Source organism: Danio aesculapii, chromosome 8 (genome assembly GCF_903798145.1).
Source record: "Danio aesculapii chromosome 8, fDanAes4.1, whole genome shotgun sequence".
NCBI lineage: Eukaryota > Metazoa > Chordata > Actinopteri > Cypriniformes > Danionidae > Danio > Danio aesculapii.
In genome coordinates, this window is record NC_079442.1 from 49,360,299 (window position 1) to 49,381,193 (window position 20,895).

General features: G+C 30.2%; 1 protein-coding gene across 1 annotated transcript in view; it reads left to right on the top strand.

The window, feature by feature from the left end:
* Positions 1-20,281, top strand: part of rad9b (RAD9 checkpoint clamp component B) — a 24,975-nt gene extending 4,694 nt beyond the window's left edge. The window contains exons 6-11 of the mRNA XM_056464126.1: positions 1,789-1,895; positions 3,661-3,767; positions 10,023-10,087; positions 10,190-10,291; positions 15,960-16,209; positions 19,975-20,281. Of these exons, the coding sequence (XP_056320101.1) occupies positions 1,789-1,895; positions 3,661-3,767; positions 10,023-10,087; positions 10,190-10,291; positions 15,960-16,209; positions 19,975-20,097 (754 nt within the window). The 3' untranslated portion in view covers positions 20,098-20,281. The remainder of the gene's footprint in view (positions 1-1,788; positions 1,896-3,660; positions 3,768-10,022; positions 10,088-10,189; positions 10,292-15,959; positions 16,210-19,974) is intronic.
* Positions 20,282-20,895: the final 614 nt, after the last annotated feature.

A 20,895-nucleotide genomic window follows, 5' to 3' on the forward strand; every position in this document is an offset into this window, starting at 1 on the left:
TAAGTGTAAACTGTCAGAAAGACTACTAGCGGTTTGTTACTATGATTTTGTACTGTAATTTACAACTCCAGTCCACACTGTAAACCAGTTCAAACTATTAAAATTGTCAATAAAAGTCACTTTTTAACATTTTTCAACATCAAAAGTTGGAAGAAAGATCAATGTCTCCTAATGCAATTCAAAAGCGTTACAAACATCAATCCTGAATTATGGGAAAAGTTGCTTTACAGATATGTAGGATAATGTAGGAACTAAACGTTTTTTAAAGAAAAAAAAAAATATTTTAAGATTTTTAATATTTATTTTAACAATTTAAAATAAAAAAGGGAGGTGTAAATGTAGTCAAACATGGTAATACATGTAAGTCTCATTAAAAATAAAAATAAAAATTTCTTTAATTTTAAAAAATATTTCCCAAATGATGTTTAACAGAGCAAGGAAATTTTCACAGTATGTCTGATAAATATTTTTACTTCTGGGGAAAGTCTTATTTGTTTTATTTAAGCTAAAAAAAAAGCAGTATTTATTTTTTACAACCCATATTAAGGTTGTAAAAATTCTTAGCCCCTTAAAGCTATTTATTTTTTCAATAGTCTACAGAACAAACACTCTCTGACTCTTGCTCTCCCGCAGTTCGGTGGTGGCTTGCGCTCAGGCGGTCTGGCTGGCGGTGCTCCGCATGCCAGGCGATGCATCTACATGCTGCTCTCCTTAAAATTATGTTATTGTTAACATTTTGTTAACTAGTTTGTTTATTTTGATACTTTGTTTTCATAGCAGGTAGGGGATTATTTTTTTCATAGTCACGTTTTGGTATTTATATAGTTTAGTGAAGGTAAGCAGTGGCCCGGAAGACTCACCTGTTTTTTTATTCCTTTTACGGGAGTTGTAGGTAAGATCTGTCCATTTAAAAACAGTATAGTCAGAGACCTGTTTGCTTAGCTGCCCTACCTGTCTATTTGATTTTTGTTTTGTTAATGTTTTACTTATTTCTGTGAATTAAAGAGTATTGACGGAACATCAATTTATTAATTCAGTCGTCTGTGTCTTTCATATGTTCGGCTCAAACCTTGGTTATTGTTGTTCGAGCCAGTGTTGAGTTTTGGGCCGTAACACCATCGTTATACTATTACTTGCCTAATTACCCTAACCTGCCTAGTTAATCTAAATGTCACTGTAAGCTGTATAGAAGTGTCTTGAAAATATCTAGTCAAATATTGTTTACTGTCATCATGGCAAAGATAAAATAAATCAGTTATTAGAAATGAGATATTAAATCTATAATGATTAGAAATGTGTTGAAAAAAAAATCTTCTCTCTGTTAAACAGAAATTGGGGAAAAAATAAACAGGGGGGCTAATAATTCTGACCAAAACATGAAAATTTACTCACTCACGTACTTCCAAACCATTATGAGTTTTTTCTGTTTAACACAAGAGAAGATATTTTGAAGAATATTAGAATCCGGTAACCATTGACTTCCATAGTAGGAAACAAAAATACTATGAAAGTCAATGGTTACCGGTTTCTAAGATTCTTCAAAATGTCTTATAGTTGTCTTAGGTTGTTAATTTAAACTAAATCTACTATTTTATAACATACAAAAGCTAACTTGAATTTTTATTTACTAAGGATGACAAAGATTTATACATCCTAAAATCAATGTATTACTAGTTTTTATTGCATTAACTAACATGGCTTTATTGGAAAGTTGTACTGTTTTTTGTTTCTTTGACAGGACCATTCAAAACCATAAGCAGACTCAAAAAGTTGTTTTTTTTGTCTCAGACTGTTAGGTGGCATTGTGGTGCATTTCCCAGTTTCTCAAGAAGAGGTCACTCTTTCCGTTTCCTCTCTTAAAGTCGTCCTGAAGACCTTTTGTGTGGAAGAAAATGGTGAGGAAACTTTTGCCTATGTTTACAGTACACCACCATAGTACACCACCATGCAGTGATTTTACTGTTGTTGAAGAAGTTATTACTTTAATGTCATTTAGCATTCTGTTATGCTTTAATATTAAATAGTGACTAATGCTAATGCTGCATCTATTTTTAAAATAGTAGGCAGTGCACAGTACCAAGTAAGCTAGCATTCCATTTTCAACTGACAGTATATTATTGTAGTTTATATAATTATATATAATTACTGCATACATTATACATGATGACATTTATGCATACATTTATGCAGTTAGCAGACACTTTTATCTAAAGTGGCTTATGTTGCATTAAAGGTACAAAAAATTGTGTGATTAGTTCTTGCTTGCCCTAAAAATCAAACCCACAATTCAGATATATAAATTCGGATATATATATATATTATTTATTTATTTTAACTTTCTTTGTTAAAATGTATTTTAATCATTCAAGCACATTGGTTTACAAATTTGGTCCAACATTTACACAACAATTAACACTAAAAGATTCAATACATAACAAAGTAAAATAATAATAGATAAATACAATAAGTAACTAATTAAAAAAACAATAACAATAAGAAAACTGACCTATTTATTTATTCATTTATTCATTCATTATGTGTTTTGTCTAATCATTGTAATTCTAAATATGTTCATACATGTTCAAATATATTGGTTATAATTGTGTATATGTGTTCATATGTAACCATAAATATAACATATGTTACATTTCAATGGTAATATATATAATATATATATTTATTATTATATTATATATTTATATATATATATATATATATATATATATATATATATATATATATATATATATATATATATATGTATATATATATATATATATATATATATATATATATATATATATATGTATATATATATATATATATATATATATATATATATATATATATATATATATATAGTTGACGTCAAAATTATTAATAATATCTTGTTTAATTTATTTGTGTCACCAGAAGCTTCCTTTATCACGAAACATTACTTTCATGTTAGGCATATTGCAAGTACACTTGGCAATAAGCCACAATTTATTTTAAATTGAAACAAAATTTAGAATAAGACAGTTCTATATTCTTCAACAATTCTGAAAAAGGACATGAAAGTTGAATTAATTATTTCTCTTTTTACAGAAATATCTAATTTTAACCAGCATATACATATAAAGTCAGAATTATTAGCCCCCCTGTTTATTTTTCCTCTATTTCTGTTAAACAAAGAGAAGATTTTTTTTCAACACATTTCTAAACATATAAGTTTTAATAACTCATTTCTATTAACTGATTTATTTTATCTTTGTCATGATGACGGTACAATTCAAGTTACATTTAAAGGCTTAACTAGGTTAATTAGGTTAAAGTTAGGGTAATAAGGCAAGTCATTCTTGAACGATGGTTTGTTCTGTAGACAATCAAAAAATATTGCTTAAGGGGGCTAATAATATTGACCTTAAAATGGTTTTAGAAAAATTAAAAACTGATTTTATTCTAGCTGAAATAAAATAAATAAGACTTTCTCCAGAAGAAAAAATATTATAGGAAATACTGTAAAAATTTCCTTGCTCTGTTTAACATAATTTGGGAAATATTTAAAAAAGAAAAGAATTTCAGAGGAGGGATAATAATTTTGTCTTCAACTATATGTGTTTATACTGTAACTCCTGTATCCTCAGATGATCAGATGTTGTTTTCTTTGTTTGTTGTCAGACTGCATGAAAGGCATGAACACAGCGCTGATGCTGCACCCAGATGAGCTAGACTATTTTCAGGTTGGAGAGGATTCAGATGTGACCTTCTGCCTCAAAGAACTGAGGGTGAGCATTTTGAACAAGTTAAGACACAGGATATGTTGTGTATAAGGTTTATTTGTCTCCATGCAAAGATGTTTTATTTGATGTGTGTGCTGTGGAGTACATGAGGATCTGTACATATTCATTTTTATAGCGGCTTATTTCTGGCCTGCCATGAAGCTGTCTGTGGCTATCATTTTCACTGAAGCCAGTTCAGAGAAAGTGTGTCATGCATTCGAACTGAACGTTCTGCAGTGCTCTTTTAACTTACACCCAGATGTGCTTTTGATTTGCTTTGTGTGCATTAAATACATGCTGCACTCCTTTAATTGAGCAGAATAGTTGCATTAAGTAAAACGCTTATGAAAAAGTAATAGTTTGATAAAAAACAGTCATGTTCAGTGATACGCACACATGCACTCACACACACATACACACAAATACATTTATTTATTTATTTATTTATTTGTGTGTGTGTGCGTGCGTGCGTGCATACCGTATAGATGAGCACACACCCCTTGCAGATCTCTTTTTTTAAAATAATTTTTAATGTCTCTAGGATGCAATATAGGACAGTTTATACATTATATTAGTCATTATCGAATCCAAACTGGAACTAATCTACCAAAAAACTTCATTGTGAGCATTGTGCAAACATTTGTACACCTCAATGAATATGTTAGGGAAAAATATTAAATATAATTTTAATAAAGAGAAAAAAATGAAGAGGGCCATAAAATATATATAATGTAGTTGAAAATTAGTAGTTTGCATTTTTCTGCAATACCTTATTTAAATTGATTTAATTTTTAATATTTCTGTTACTAAACATGTTAGGTGACCAAACCTAATTTAATATTAGAATATAACAGTTTAATATAACAAAATAAATTGTGTATATTCCATGAGAAAAAAGATTTTTTGTTTTGTTTTGTTTTATGTTATTTTATTTTATTCAATGTAATTTTATTTTATTTTATTTATTATTAATGTAAATTTCATGTTATTTTATTTTTATTTTGTTTTTACCATTTGGGGTGATTTTAAAATTGCAACTTATCCAAGAACACAAGTTGAATTTGTATTTCTCTGCACAGCCTTTGATTATGAAGGATGAAACCTGCAAAAACAATAAATAAAAAATACGCAAATACATAAATACATGAGTAAATAAATCCATAAATTCCTACATAAAACAATTAATAAATAAATATGCAAATAAATAAATAAATGTATATAAAAATTCCACAAATTCCTGCAAATAAATATATAAATAATTAATAGTGCAGGCAGGCAAATAATTAAATAATTTACACAAATGTTGGGGGAATAAGAAAACGTTAAACTAAAAGTTTATTTTCCCCCCTTTCAAACGTTTATTCATTCTTGAACATAGTTGCGTATTTATTTGTCCTCAGGTCAACATGCTAATGAGTCTGTCAATCATTAGAAGGCGGTCTTTATAGCATCATTGGTTGATCGTTAGAAAAATGTTGCATTCCATTTTTTTGACTGGCTTCTGATGATTGACAGACACCTTCTCATCAGTATGTTGACCTAAGGAAATTTCAATATGTAAATTCATGTTTAAGAATGAATTAAAGTTTGGTGGGGGGGGGGGGGGGGGACTTTCAGTTTAGCATTTATTTATTTCCCCAACATTCAAGTAATTAATTTAATTGTTTACCTGCCCGCACTATTAATTATGTTTATTTATTTATTTACATATTTATTTATTTTTTGTTTTTTTATTTATTTAAATTTTTTATGTTGGATTTATGGATTTATTTACTAATTTAAATATTTGCATATTTATTCATTTATTGTTTTTGCTGGTTTTGTCCTCCATATTTAACCCTGATTTCCAGGGAGATCTAGTGCACCAAAATAAATTTTATTTCATTTTTAATTAAATTGATTAATAAATTTTTTATTGTTTTTATTATTATTATCATTATTATTATTATTAAATTTATTATTATTATTATCATTATTATTATTATTATTAAAATTATTATTATTATTATTATTATTATTTCGTAAATTTAATTTTATTCAATTCTTTTTTTGGTGATTTTAAAATTGCAACCAAGCGGCAACCTCCCGCTCTCCCTCGGGAGGCCAATACGGAAGTAACTGAAACTGCAATTCATCAAAATTCCGCTAGTCCTGGCTCCATAATAGAGCAAAGTGCAATTGAGCCCACTGTTAGAATGGCCGACTTTACAGCAGAAAAAAAGGTGTTTACAGCCTGGTACAAAGAACGATTTTGGTTCATATAGCTATTATTACCCTCCATGACAACTGTGAGGGGGGTGAATTTTTTTATAACTCATCCGTTTCCTTTATATTAGGTTATATTAAGTTTGCATAATTAAGGGCGTGGTCACTTGAGTGACAGCTAGGTCTCGCTGGTCGCCGTCACTTCACCTCAGCTGAATCAGATTAGCCACTGATCTCGGCATATTCATCGTATTTTTGTTTTGTTTTATGTGGCTTTACACAGTCAGCTGCCTTTTGGACTTATTTCTTACAATTATCAGATGATATGGGATGCTGTGTGCACTTAATTGTGCTCACAAACCATTCATGTGGCCTCGTTTCCCATGTGAGTAAAGTTATATACTTATACACCATCTTTATAAATGTATTTGTTTTATTTAAGATCATTTATCATTAATATTTTTCTTTAGACCCGTAGAGCACTCCAGAATGTGACAGATAGATTAGCTGTAGGCTCTAGAACAGTCATCTGAAGCGTTATCATACAGTGTTATGCTGGATTTCATCAATAGTCTTGCATTTACTAACACAGACTATATCTGAAGTGTTTGGAAGTAATTCAGGTTTTCCTCCTGTAGAAAAACGTCATAAGAGCAATTTTTAGTGGCTCAATGTATTACAACAGTGTTTTTGAAAGTCTAATCACTTTATTGATATAGTGTACAGCCAAGCACATGTGGTCAGAACACAAACGAGTCGCAGGTATTAAAGTATCAAGCGTTTCTCCCACAGTAAAGTCTGTCTGCCAGGTCTAAGCAAGCTCCGCCCACTCTCCGCCTCTTTGCCCTTGTTTGGTATCCCGCCGTGGGTGCGATGACGCGCGAACAAAATGGCGACGGTTGGCCGCGCCTACTTGTGGCTTCTTTTGCGCTCTTCAGAAACCTATGGGTGACGTCACGGATACTCCGTCCATATATTTTACAGTCTATGATTGCAACATATCGAAGAACACACGTTTTCCCTTGTATTCCCTTGCACAGCCTTTGCCCCTGGACTTTGACCATTTCCAGGGAGATCTAGTGCACTAAAATATATAGCATTTTTTATTAAATTAATTAATTTATTTATTTGTTATTATTTTTATTATTGTTATTTTATTATTATTTTGTACATTTTATTTAATACATTTTTTGGGGGTGATTTTAAAATTGACACGTCCTAGAACAGAAGTTGATTTTGTATGCCCTTGCACAGCCTTTGACCCTGATTTCTAGGGAGACCAAGTGGCACTGGATTATGCCCCGATAGTACGGACCCTTTTCACGTCTGTGCTTTGGCTGCGTGTCAGCGGCGTAACTTCTTGGCAGGTCCTCAGTGTGTTTGTGTCAGTCATTGATGCAGTGGGACAGATGCTTGGATTCGGACCAGATAGCCTGTCACAATGAGTTACAGCACTGGACAGCACACTGTGGTCTGGGCACACATGACTGACCTTCTCCTCATGCGCTCTTAAATGGGGTCTAGTACATTTGTACGGATCAGTGTGTCCTTTGTGAATAAAATACTGTGTAAATGTGTTTCGACAGGTCCTAATTCTTAAGTTTTATGCTGGACTGTCTTTATGATCTTTTAAATCTAGCCGCACTGACCAATATTTTAAAGATGACCTATTATGCAAAGATCACTTTTATAAGGGGTTTAAAAACAGTTGTGTGGCAACAGTGTGTGAATAAAACTAGCTTCTGATAGTAACAATTTAATGATTCTATGGTTTATAATCCCACTTGATAAAAACAGTCTGCAGAAATACTTTGATTGACATTCTCCATTTGTACGTGTCATCAGAGGGGGAAAGCCTTACCTACTAGTGATCATCTCGTCCTCATTAGCATAAACAGCCTTGAATGAGAAGCAGCCGTCTGCAATTAAGTTTTCACCTGCTGAAAATAATGTCAGCGACTAAGAGGATTATAAACTTATAACATATAATATAATATAATATAATATAATATAATATAATATAATATAATATAATATAATATAATATAATTTAATATAATATAATATAATATAATATAATATAATATAATATAATTTAATATAATATAATATAATATAATATAGTATAAAATAATATAATATAAAATGATATAATATAATATAATATAATATAATATAATATAATATAATATAATATAATATAAAATAATATAATATAAAATAATATAATATAATATAATATAATATAATATAAAATAATATATAATATAATATAATATAGTTTAATATAATATAATATAATATAATATAATATAATATAATATAATATAATATAGTTTAATATAATATAATATAATATAATATAGTTTGATATAATATAATATAATATAAAATAATACAATATAATATAATATAATATAATATAATATAATATAATATAATATAATATAATATAATATAATATAGTTTAATATAATATAATATAATATAATATAATATAATATAATATAATATAATATAATATAGTTTAATATAATATAATATAATATAATATAATATAATATAATATAATATAATATAATATAATATAATATAATATAATATAGTTTAATATAATATAATATAATATAATATAATATAATATAGTTTAATATAATATAATATAATATAATATAATATAATATAATATAATATAATATAATATAATATAGTTTAATATAATATAATATAATATAATATAATATAATATAATATAATATAATATAATATAATATAATATAATATAATATAATATAATATAATTTGATATGATATGATATGATATGATATAATATAATATAATAAAATTTATTATAATATAATATAATATAATATAATTTAATATGATATAATATAATATAATATAATATAATATAATATAATATAATATAATATAATATAATATAATATAATATAATATAATATAATATAATATAATATAATATAATAATATAATTTAATATAATTTTGTCAGTTGCCGTTTCTGTGTGGAGTTTGCATGTTCTCCCCGCGTTCGCGTGGGTTTCCTCTGGGTGCTCTGGTTTCTCCCACAAGTCCAAAGACATGCGGTATAGGTGAATTGGGTAAGCTAAATTGTCCGTAGTCTATGTGTGTGGATAAAAGTGTATGGGTGTTTCCCAGTTATGGGTTGCAGCTGAAAGGGCATCCACTGCGTAAAACATATGCTGGATAAGTTCATGGTTCATTCTGCTGTGGGGAACCCAGATTAAAAAAGAGACAAAACTGCAAAGAAAATAAATGAATGAATGAATGAATGAATGAAATTTGATCTCAATCTCGCTCAATACCTGAATGATATAGAATAAAACAACTGTAATCAAAATATACGGTTGAAGTCAGAATTATTTGCCCCCTTGTATATTTTTTTCCCAATTTCTGTTTAACAAAGAGAAGATTTTTTTCAACACATTTCTAATCATAATAGTTTTAATAACTAATTTCTAATAACTGATTTATTTTATCTTTGTCATGATGACAGTAAATAATATTTGACTAGATATTTTTCAAGAATCTTCTATTCAGCTTAAAGTGACATTTCAATGCTTAACTAGGTTAACTAGGCAGGTTAGGGTAATTAGGCAAGTTATTGTATAATGATGGTTTGTTCTGTAGACTATCAAAAAAAAAAAATAGCTTAAAGGGGCTAATAATTTTGACCTTAAAATGGATTAATAAAAAATTTTAAAACTGCTTTTATTTTAGCCGAAATACCACGAATAAGGCTTTCTCCAGAAGAAAAATTATTATCAGACATACTGTGAAAATTTCCTTGCTCTGTTAAACATCATTGAGAAATATAAAAAAAAATTTTCAAAGGGGGGCTAATAATTCGGACTTCTATTGTATATATTATATGTATTTTTAAATTAATTTATTTAATAATATAAACATAATTAGGAAATATGTGCATGTCTGTGCAATATTATTAATAATTATATATTTTTTTCTTCATTATTTCAATTTATTATTGAAATTCATTATTTGTCATTTTTTTAGGGGCTGCTGTCTTTTGCTGAGTATTATGGTTTACCAGTGTCTTGTCAGTTTGGTGCAGCTGGACAGTAAGTCTTTTTAATTTTTACCGGTCAAACTTCACATATTGATTATACATTTATGTGCAGTATGTGTAAGTAGATCAATAAGCTGATTCTGAACTCTTTCAGGCCGATATCCTTCACTGTGAAAGACATTACACTGGAGGCCCACGTTGTGTTATCAACCTTAACCAATCCAGACTCCGAGAGCTCGTCTCAACCTGCACCGCGGCAAGTTTCACTCTCATTTTCACATCAGTATACACATGATACAGCGGATGCCTTTCCAGCCGCAACCCTGTACTGGGAAACACCCATACACATTTATTCACACACACTCATACACTACGGCTAATTTAGTTAATCCAATTCACCTACAGCACATGGGTTTGGACTGTGGGGGAAACTGGAGCACCCGGAGGAAACATACGCCAACACAGTGAGAACATGCAAACATGAATTACAGTTAACAGAGCATAGTGTACAGTGTCTATACCAGTGTTTCCCAACCCTGTCCCTGGAGGCACACCAACAGTACATATTTTGGATGTCTCCCTTTTCTGACTCATTAACTTCAGGTGTTGGAGTCTCTTCTGATGTTATGATAAGTTGATTCAGCTGTGTTTAATTAGGGAGAGGTTGAAAATGTGTACTGTTGGTGTGCCTTCAGGAACAGGGTTGGGAAACACTTGTCTATACATTCAGAGATTGGATAGACTATCGGGAATGCAAACAAATTGGTTACAATCATTGCTTAATTTGTAAAAAACCAGGAAATAAAAGTTACCGTGATCGATCTGGAACATGATGTTAGTAATAGGTTATTGCGAAAAAAAAGTCAAATTTCTGAACAGTCTTTAATTATATTCTGTAATATATAACGTGAAGGGTCAACCATGGATAAAACAAACAAACAGATATGTAGCTACAAACATAAATCAAATAAACAATCACTATTTAGTTCACTTCACTAGTATGTGCCAAGCGAAAATGACTCACTCTGTCTTATCTTCAAGAAGAGCCCACAGTTAAGTCTTCCGTCATGTTTTCTGGCTGACTTAACTCGCTGTCTCCCGCTATCCTGATCCTGGGGTGCAGTTTCCTCTTCTCTTGATCAGACCAAGCGGCAACCTCCCGCTCTCCCTCGGGAAGCCGATACGGAAGTAACTGAAACTGCAATTCATCAAAATTCCGCTAGTCCTGGCTCCATAATAGAGCAAACTGCAATTGAGCCCACTGTTAGAATGGCCGACTTTACAGCAGAAAAAAAGTGTTTACAGCCTGGTACAAAGAACGATTTTGGGTCATGTAGCTATTATTACCCTCCATGACAACTGTGAGGGGGGTGAATTTTTTTATAACTCATCCGTTTCCTTTATATTAGATTATATTAAGTTTGCATAATTAAGGGCGTGGCCACTTGAGTGACAGCTAGGTCTCGCTGGTCGCCGTCACTTCACCTCAGCTGAATCTGGCAGATTAGCCACTGATCTCGGCATATTCATCGTATTTTTGTGTTGTTTTATGTGGCTTTACACAGTCAGCTGCCTTTTGGACTTATTTCTTACAATTATCAGATGATATGGGATGCTGTGCGCACTTAATTGTGCTCACAAACCATTCATGTGGCCTCCGTTTCCCATGTGAGTAAAGTTATATACTTATATACCATCTCTATAAATGTATTTGTTTTATTTAAGATCATTTATCATTAATATTTTTCTTTAGACCCGTAAAGCACTCCAGAATCTGATAGATTGATTAGCTGTAGGCTCTACAACAGTCATCTGAAGCGTTATCATACAGTCTTATGCCTGGATTTCATCAATAGTCTTGCATTTACTAACACAGACTATATTTAAAGTGTTTGGGAAGTAATTTGCGTTTTTCTCCAGGAGAAAAACGTCATAAGAGCAATGTTTAGTGGCTCAATGTATGACTACAGTGTTTTTGAAAGTCTAAACACTTTATTGATATAGTGTTCAGCCAAGCACATGTGGTCAGAACACAAACGAGTCGCAGGTAATAAAATATCAAGCGTTTCTCCCAAAGTAAAGTCTGTCTGTCAGGTCTAAGCAAAGTGCCAGCAGGTGTCTGTAGCTCCGCTCACTCTCCGCCTCTTTGCCCCTGTTTGGTATCCCGCCGTGGGTGCGATGACGCGTGAACAAAATGGCGACGGTTGGCCGCGCCTACTTGTAGCTTCTTTTGCGCTCTTCAGAAACCTATGGGTGACGTCACGGATGCTACGTGCTTATATTTTACAGTCTATGGATCAGACTCATTATCAGATTGACTTGTGGATTTAAAAAAATATAAATATGCTTGTCTTTGGTATATTAAAAAATAAAAAATATTATTTAGATAGGCCACTATGCCTACCTATATATTTATGTTCACTGCTCACAGTGCGCACCAAAAAATTATCACCAGCCAGTGAGAGTGATTGTAAACGTAAGAAAGCTGATTGGTCGAAAGCGACTACCATTATGTATGTTCACGCGGAACAAGATCCGGCTAAAATTAAGCACTGGTTATAATATTAAACACATAACTCAGATTTTCTTTGCATTTCAGCAGTTTCACAGAGGAAATAATAAGATCAAAATCAATGTAAAAGACTGTTAATATGGCAAACCTTTGTTTATGTATGTGAAATTTTGCCAATAGAATACAAACGTTTACAATAAATTTCAAATCTTTATTAAATTCCTTTTTGTAATAGAAAAATACATCTTTTATTATAAAGCAATGATGAATCTTCGTCGTATTAAAAGCATACTTTGTTATATCCACCCATAAATTGTTGTCATTATTACTGTAGCTCATCTATTTCAGCCTGTGGTGATGTCACTGAAGTTGCTCCGCCTCCCTGTAGTGTTCGTGCTTGCTTGTATCAGTGTCAGTGCTTCTATGTGTTAATCTCAAGCAGAAACAAACATCTGGGTCACCTGTTGCGTGTGCTTTACGTCACTGCTGACTGTTCAAACAGACAGCTTGCATTAAATAATGCTAGCCTAAGCTAAAATAAATAACAGCTCTTGATTTTATCTCTTATTTTAAAAGTGCAAAGGGTTTATTTGCATACAAGTCAAGTTTATTTGCATGTTTAGTGTAAAGTCTATCCAACAACAAGGCCATTTATATAGACTTTTTTGTTGTTGTTGTTGCTGAAAGTGATTTATTAAAATGGTAAATGCAAAGAAATAAAGCTAATTGTAATACAAATCAAAAATAATAATCATACATATAATTTGAAAAATATGTGCAATTTAACCAAATCATTAATAAGGGCACATGAAACTGGTCTAAACTGCTAAGTGGCTATTATGAAAATTTTACACTTGTCTATTTTATTTATTTGTTTGTTTGTTAGATCGTTTACATGTATTTGCATTCATGAATTTATTTGCATTTGTATTTATTTTGCATTTATTTATTTGCATTTATATATTTGCATTTTATTTATCTATTTATTTATTGTGCATTCATTTATTTGTATTTATTTATTTTGCATTTATTTATTTATTCATTTGCACGTTTTTATTTGCATTTATTTATTTATTTACATTTATTTATTTGTATTTATTTATTTTCAATTATTTATTTATTTATTTATTTTGCATTTATGTATGTATTTGTATTTATTTATTTTGCATTTATTTATTTCCAATATTAAATTTTTTTATTTGCACTTATTTATTTGCAATTATTTATTTATTTATTTTGCATTTATTTATTTATTTGTATTTGTTTGTTTTGCATTTATTTATTTGTATTTATTTATTTACATTTATTTATTTGCATTTATTTATTTTACATTTCTTTATTTATTTTTGCAAAGATTTTATTTATTTATTTATTTGCATTTATGTATTTATTTTCATTTGTTTTTATTTGGATTCATTTATTTATTTCTAGTTATTTCATTATTTGTATTTATTTATTTATTTATTTATGCTATTATTTATTTATTTGTTTGCATTTATTTATTTGTTTGCTTTTATTTATTTATTTATATATTTATTTATTTGCATTTATCTATTTACATTTCTTTATTCATTTTGCATTTATTTATTTGTTTGTATTTATTTATTTATTTGCATTTATGAATTATTTGTATTTATTTGCATTTATTTATTTGCAATTATTTTTTATTTATATTCATTTATTTATTTACATTTATTTATTTATTTTGTATTTATTTGCATGTTTAATTATATTTATTTACTTGCATTTACATATTTATTTGCATATGTATTTATTTGCATTCATTTATTTATTTTCATTTTTTATTTATTTGCATTCATATTTTTATATTTATTTATTGATTTATTTGCATTTATCACATCAATTGCATTTATTTATTTACATTTATTTATTATTTGCATTTATTTATTTATATGTCTATTTATTTACATTTGTTTATTTATTTAGCATTTATTTCTTTGCATTTATATATTTATTTGCATTTATGTATTTATTTGCTTGTATTTATTTTTATTTATATATTTTTATTAATGTATTTACCTGCATTTATTTATTTTTATTAATGTATTTATTTGCATGTATTTTTTTTTTTTTTGCATTTTTTTATGTGTTAATCAAATGCAACTTAAAAATACGGCATTATATTATTTTATGTTATATTATATTATATTATATTATATTATATTATATTATGTTATATTATATTATATTATTATATTATATTATATTATATTATATTATATTATATTATATTATATTATATTATATTATATTATATTATTATATTATATTATATTATATTATATTATATTATATTATATTATTATATTATATTATATTATATTATATTATATTATATTATTATATTATATTATATTATATTATATTATATTATATTATATTTTTTTATGTTATATTATATTATATTATATTATTTTATGTTATATTATATTATATTATTTTGTTATATTATTTATGTTATATTATGTTATGTTATTTTTATATTATATTATATTATATTATATTATATTATATTATATTATATTATATTATATTATATTATATTATATTATATTATATTATATTATATTATATTATATTATATTATTTTATGTTATATTATGTTATGTTATATTATATTATATTATGTTATGTTATTTTTATATCATATTATATTATATTATATTATATTATTTTATGTTATATTTTATATTATGTTACATTATATTATATTATATTATATTATATTATATTATATTATATTATTTTATATTATATTATATTATATTATATTATATTATATTATATTATATTATATTATATTATATTATATTATATTATATTATATATTTGTTTTTCCCTACTAAAGAAGTCAATAGTTACATGTTTTCATGCTTTCTTCATATAATATAATTTGTTTACAACAGAAGAAAGAAACCCATAAAAGGTTAATAACCCATTTAAGGGAGAGTAAATAGTGAGTAGATTTTTAGGTTAACTATCCCTTTAAAAGCTACAGTGGATAGTGGTTGTACACTTATGCAACCACATTATTTTAGTTTCTTTTTTAGTTCCACACACCTTAAAGACTAGAGTTATGAAATCAGACAGATTATATTTACATTAAAGGTAGAAAAAGTCCTAAATTGATTTATTGTGGTTTTATTTTTTAAATTCATTTTAACAGCGTTGTGTAGACTTTATATTCACTTTATTTTGTTTTAAGATAAGTACTTTAATCTTTGCACCACATTAACCACATCCTCCAGAACTGATGGGGCAGCAGAGAGTCTATTGATTGTTTCGCAAAGTGAAAAAGAACCAAACACAATGAAGTGCTTGAGAGCATTTTTCAGTGATTCACTAATAGTTTCAATAACAAGAACAGCAAATTGTACTCTGTGTGTTCTAGGGATGACCGTACTGTTAAAACCCCTAAGGCCTCCACAGCAGAAAACTCAACATATGAAGAGCCCATGGAGGCAGATGTGTGTGTTTCTGATGGGGAACGAGTGGCCTCCAGTCAGGGCAGTGAAATGTTCAGTCCAGCCCGTCATATGAGGAAGATGATGCAGCTTCATGCACCTGAAGAGATCCTGCAGAGGCCCTGTTTTGCTCCTGAATCTGTCCTGACTACACCAGTAACTCCAGCCACTTTTAAGGTTAGCCCTTGTGTGCTGTTGGGGATGTTTTTATCCACTCTAGGGTGATTTTGAGTCTTAATTTGGCCACAATTTTCACTGTGTTTCAGCAAATGGAATGATCTTTGGTGATAAATCATATTTTGACACGAATTTTGGGAAAATACTTTGAAATTATTGAAAAACTCAGCAAAACAATCTGGATAAATTTACCACCCTTTCGTTACGTTCATGGACGTTTTTGCCCCACTGACACTTATTATAATGACATTTTTTGATTGCAAAGCCATGACACCGTATAATCATACATGCTTGATTGTTGCTGGTTTTTGTTCCTGTTCGGAAGAGGTAAAATTTGTAATCTTAACTGTTGATCATAAGTTGCAGTGCAAGTAAACCTTAATTTCTGCCTTCCATATGGAGTTATATGGAGTATTGTGTGTGTGTGTGTGTGTGTGTGTGTGTGTGAGAGAGAGGGAGAAAGAGAAAGAGTGTTAAGAGAGATTTTTTTGCACCTTGAGACGTTTGAGAAAATTAAAATAAGCAGCTCAGCTCTCTGAACAAGTTTATTTATGCACACACACATGTTATACACACGTATAATCAAGAACAAGTATATTTTTACACACACACGTATTATACACACGTATAATCAAGAACAAGTATATTTATACACACACACGTATTATACACGTATAATCAAGAACAAGTATATTTATACACACACACATGTTATACACACGTATAATTAAGAACAAGTATATTTATACACACACACACGTATTATACACACGTATAATCAAGAACAAGTATATTTATACACACACACATGTTATACACACGTATAATCAAGAACAAGTATATTTATACACACACACACGTATTATACACACGTATAATCAAGAACAAGTATATTTTTACACACACACGTATTATACACACGTATAATCAAGAACAAGTATATTTATACACACACACGTATTATACACGTATAATCAAGAACAAGTATATTTATACACATGTATTATACACACTTATAATCTGCTTCCAGAAATGATCAGATGTGCTGAAAACACTTCTGTTTAGCTGTACCTTCTACTGAATGAGCACTTCGCTACATCCGGCAGATTGCAATATTGTGTCAGTCTTTTCTTTTTCATTCTTTCATAACCTGTTTTTATCTGTTTTTAATCACTTTTATTATTATTATTATTTTCTTATAAATGTCTCTCTTGTTCCTGTTTATGTAAAGCACTTTGAATTGCCACTGTGAATGAAATGTACTATATTAATAAACTTGCCTTGCTGTTTAACTCCATTTAAAAGCCAGAAACTCTTTTGCACAGGCCTATCTAAAGGGTTAATAGTGCTAACTGATGATCAACAGTAAAAATGACACATTTGACCTCCTCCCAACAAGGAAAACCAGCAACAATCAAGAATGCATGATTATATGCTATCATGACTTTGCAATCAACAAAGTCATCATAATGAAAGTCAATGGGGCAAAAACAGCCATGGACAAAACAAAAGGGTGCTAAATGTGAACAATACACAAGGGTTAGAGTCGTCTATCATTAAAGCAATCTGGCAAATCAGGGTAACAGCCTGAATTTTAATGCGGTCAATCAGTCTGAAGTCAAATTAGACCAGAATCTTTCAATTAAAGTATTATTAGTAGTATATACTTCCTTTCATTTCTAATTCCAAATCAAACATCCCTCAAATCAATTAATAGCAATAAAGCATTTTGACAAAATAATAAAAAATTATATTTGTTGCATTTTTTTGTTGTTGTTGATTATCATATTAGATTTGTAGAACTCATATTATCATTCATTCATTTTCATTTGGGCTTAGTCCCTTTATTCATAAGGGGTTGCCACAGTGGAATGAACCGCCAACTATTCCAGCATATGTTTTACGCATTGGAAGCCCTTCCAGCTGCAACCCAGTACTTGGAAACACCCATTCACACACACACTACGGACAATTTAGTTTATTCATTTTACCTATAGCGCATGTGTTTGGACTGTGGGCGAAACTGAACACCCAGAGGAAACCCACATCAACACGGGGGGAACATGCAAACTGACCCAGCCGAGACTCAAACCAGTGACTTTCTTGCTGCGAGGTGACAGCACTAACCACTGAGTCACCATGTTGCCCCAACTCATATTATCATATTGAAAATGTTAAGAAAACACCTTATATTAATAACTTTAATTCTAATATTTTCTAAGTGAGCAAGACGTTTTCACATTATTTGCTATTATAATTTTCTTCTGGAGAAATATTCAGATCTTTTAGTTTGGTTGAAATAAACAAAATGTTTTTTTTTATATGTAAAAACTTCTAAGATTAATATTATTGACCCCTTTAAGATTTTTTTTTGATTGGCTACAGAACAAATCACTGTTGTCCAATGACTGGCTTATTTAACCTAATTCACCTTGTTAAGCCTTTAAATGTCTCTTTAAGCTGAATACTAGTATCTTGCAAAATAACTTCATTCAATCATTTTCCTTGGCTTAGTCCTTTTATTTATTATGGGTCACCACAGTAGAATGAACCCCCAACTATTCCAGCATATGTTTTACACAGTGGATGACTTTCCAACTGCCACCCAGTACTGGGAAACACCTATACACACACACTCATACTGTACACTACAGGCAATTTAGTTAATCAAATTCCCCCGTAGCGCATTTGTTTGGACTGTGGGGGAAACCGGAGCACCTGGAGGAAACCTACGCCAACATGGGGAGAACATGCAAACTCCACGCAGAAATGCCAATGGACCCAGCCAGAACTCGAACCACTGACCTTCTGGCTTTGAAGCGACAGTGCTAACCACTGAGCCACTGTGCCACCTGCAAAATAACTTGTAAATTATGATGTACTGTGATGATGGCGAAGACGAAAGAAATTAGATAAATGTTGAACAAATTGAAAAAGAATGAACATTTCACAGGAGGGCTAATAATCTTGTCTTCAACTGTGTATATATACAGACAAATGAGCCACAAGCTGAATGTGGATATGAACATGCCTGAAGCAATGCAGACTGTGTGACAGTGGTTAACACTATCGCTTCACAGCAAGAAGGTCGCTGGTTTGAAGCCCAGCTGGGTCATTTGGCATTTGTGTGTGGAGTTTGCATGTTCTCCCCGTGTTGGTGTGGGTTTCCTCTGCTCTGGTTTCCCCCACAGTCCAAACACATGCATTATGGGTGAATTGGGTAAACAAAATTGTCTGTAGTGTATGAGTGTGTGTGTGAATGTGAGAGTGTATAGGTGTTTCCCAGTTCTGGGTTGCAGCTGGAAGGGCATCCGCAGCTTAAAACATGCTGTAATAGTTGGCGGTTCATTCTGCTGTGACGACCCCTGATAAATAAGGGACTAAGCCGAATTAATGAGCTCTTATAACATTTTTCTATTAAACTAAAAGTATTTAGAATGGACTATTTATTCATTCATTCATTTTCTTTTCGGCTTAGTCCCTTTTCCCTTTATTAATCTGGGGTTGCCACAGTGGAATGAACCACCAACTTATCCAGCACATGTTTTACGAAGCGGATGCCCTTCCAGCCGCAACCCATCTTTGGGATATGGACTATTTATAAGACTGCAAAACTATAAATTCAGCCAAAGTGTCTAAACCAAAAGACTTATTTTTTCACACTCAATGAGTAATACAGAATTGTGTAGAATTGCCATGCTACAATTTGTTCAAAGGTAAATTTGTTCAGATTTTTGAGTTTTTAATTCGAGGGTTTCATTTCAGATCCGATCGCTGCTTTTTGGGGCTGTATATAATAACGGAGATGGTAAAACTGCAGATTTGCCAAGCTTGGTTTATGCCAGCGACACCGAAGACGACGGAGGAACACAGGAGACAATCAGGTAACGCCTTAAGCTAACCTGACTCGGGTAACACCCACTACAAAAATCTGTGGACAAGCTACATTTTGTAGACTACAAAAACTCAGTAGTTTAAGAGAGAAAACGGCCTACTTTCTGCTGTTAAATGTTATATTACCTGTTGAAATGTTTCTTAAATATTGCTGTAAAGGCTACCCCTAGGTCTTTAGCGCACATCTTGTACTATTTTATTTATGTAAAAAGTTGTAAGCTATCTTTTTTTTTTAGTTCAGTCCAATACATATTTAAACTGTTCTTAGAGGGATAAGAGGAAATGTATGAACATTAAACTTTGAGTGAGGATGAGAGGTCGAGGTGGGCGAGAATCACTTTCTGTTGAGGAATGTCGACCTAAACACACAGTTCAGATGAGTTTGGTCACCTTGGAGAAGATAAATCAAAAACAAACACATTCTGAAGGACTGAAGCACTCCATGTTCTGTGTGTCCACCGATGAGTCAGAGGAAGCTTTGACTCACTGCTTTAAAATCCTGCTGGAGAAACGATGCTTATATAAGACTGCAGAAATTACTGATATTGTATACATAACTCGCCACATTATCCAAAGAAAGATTCAACTGTTGAATTGGGGAAAAAATGTGCTAGGGAGAAGCATGACAAATTAGATCATGCAGTCATTTTGCCAAACAGAATAACTTAATTTTACTGCCTGTTTTGTTATTCGAGCTCTTAATGTGGCAGCTCAGTTGATGGCTATTGCATTAGTTCAGGTTCATGATGTCGAGGTCACAGCCATTATACAAATTTCATCTCCAGCCACTTA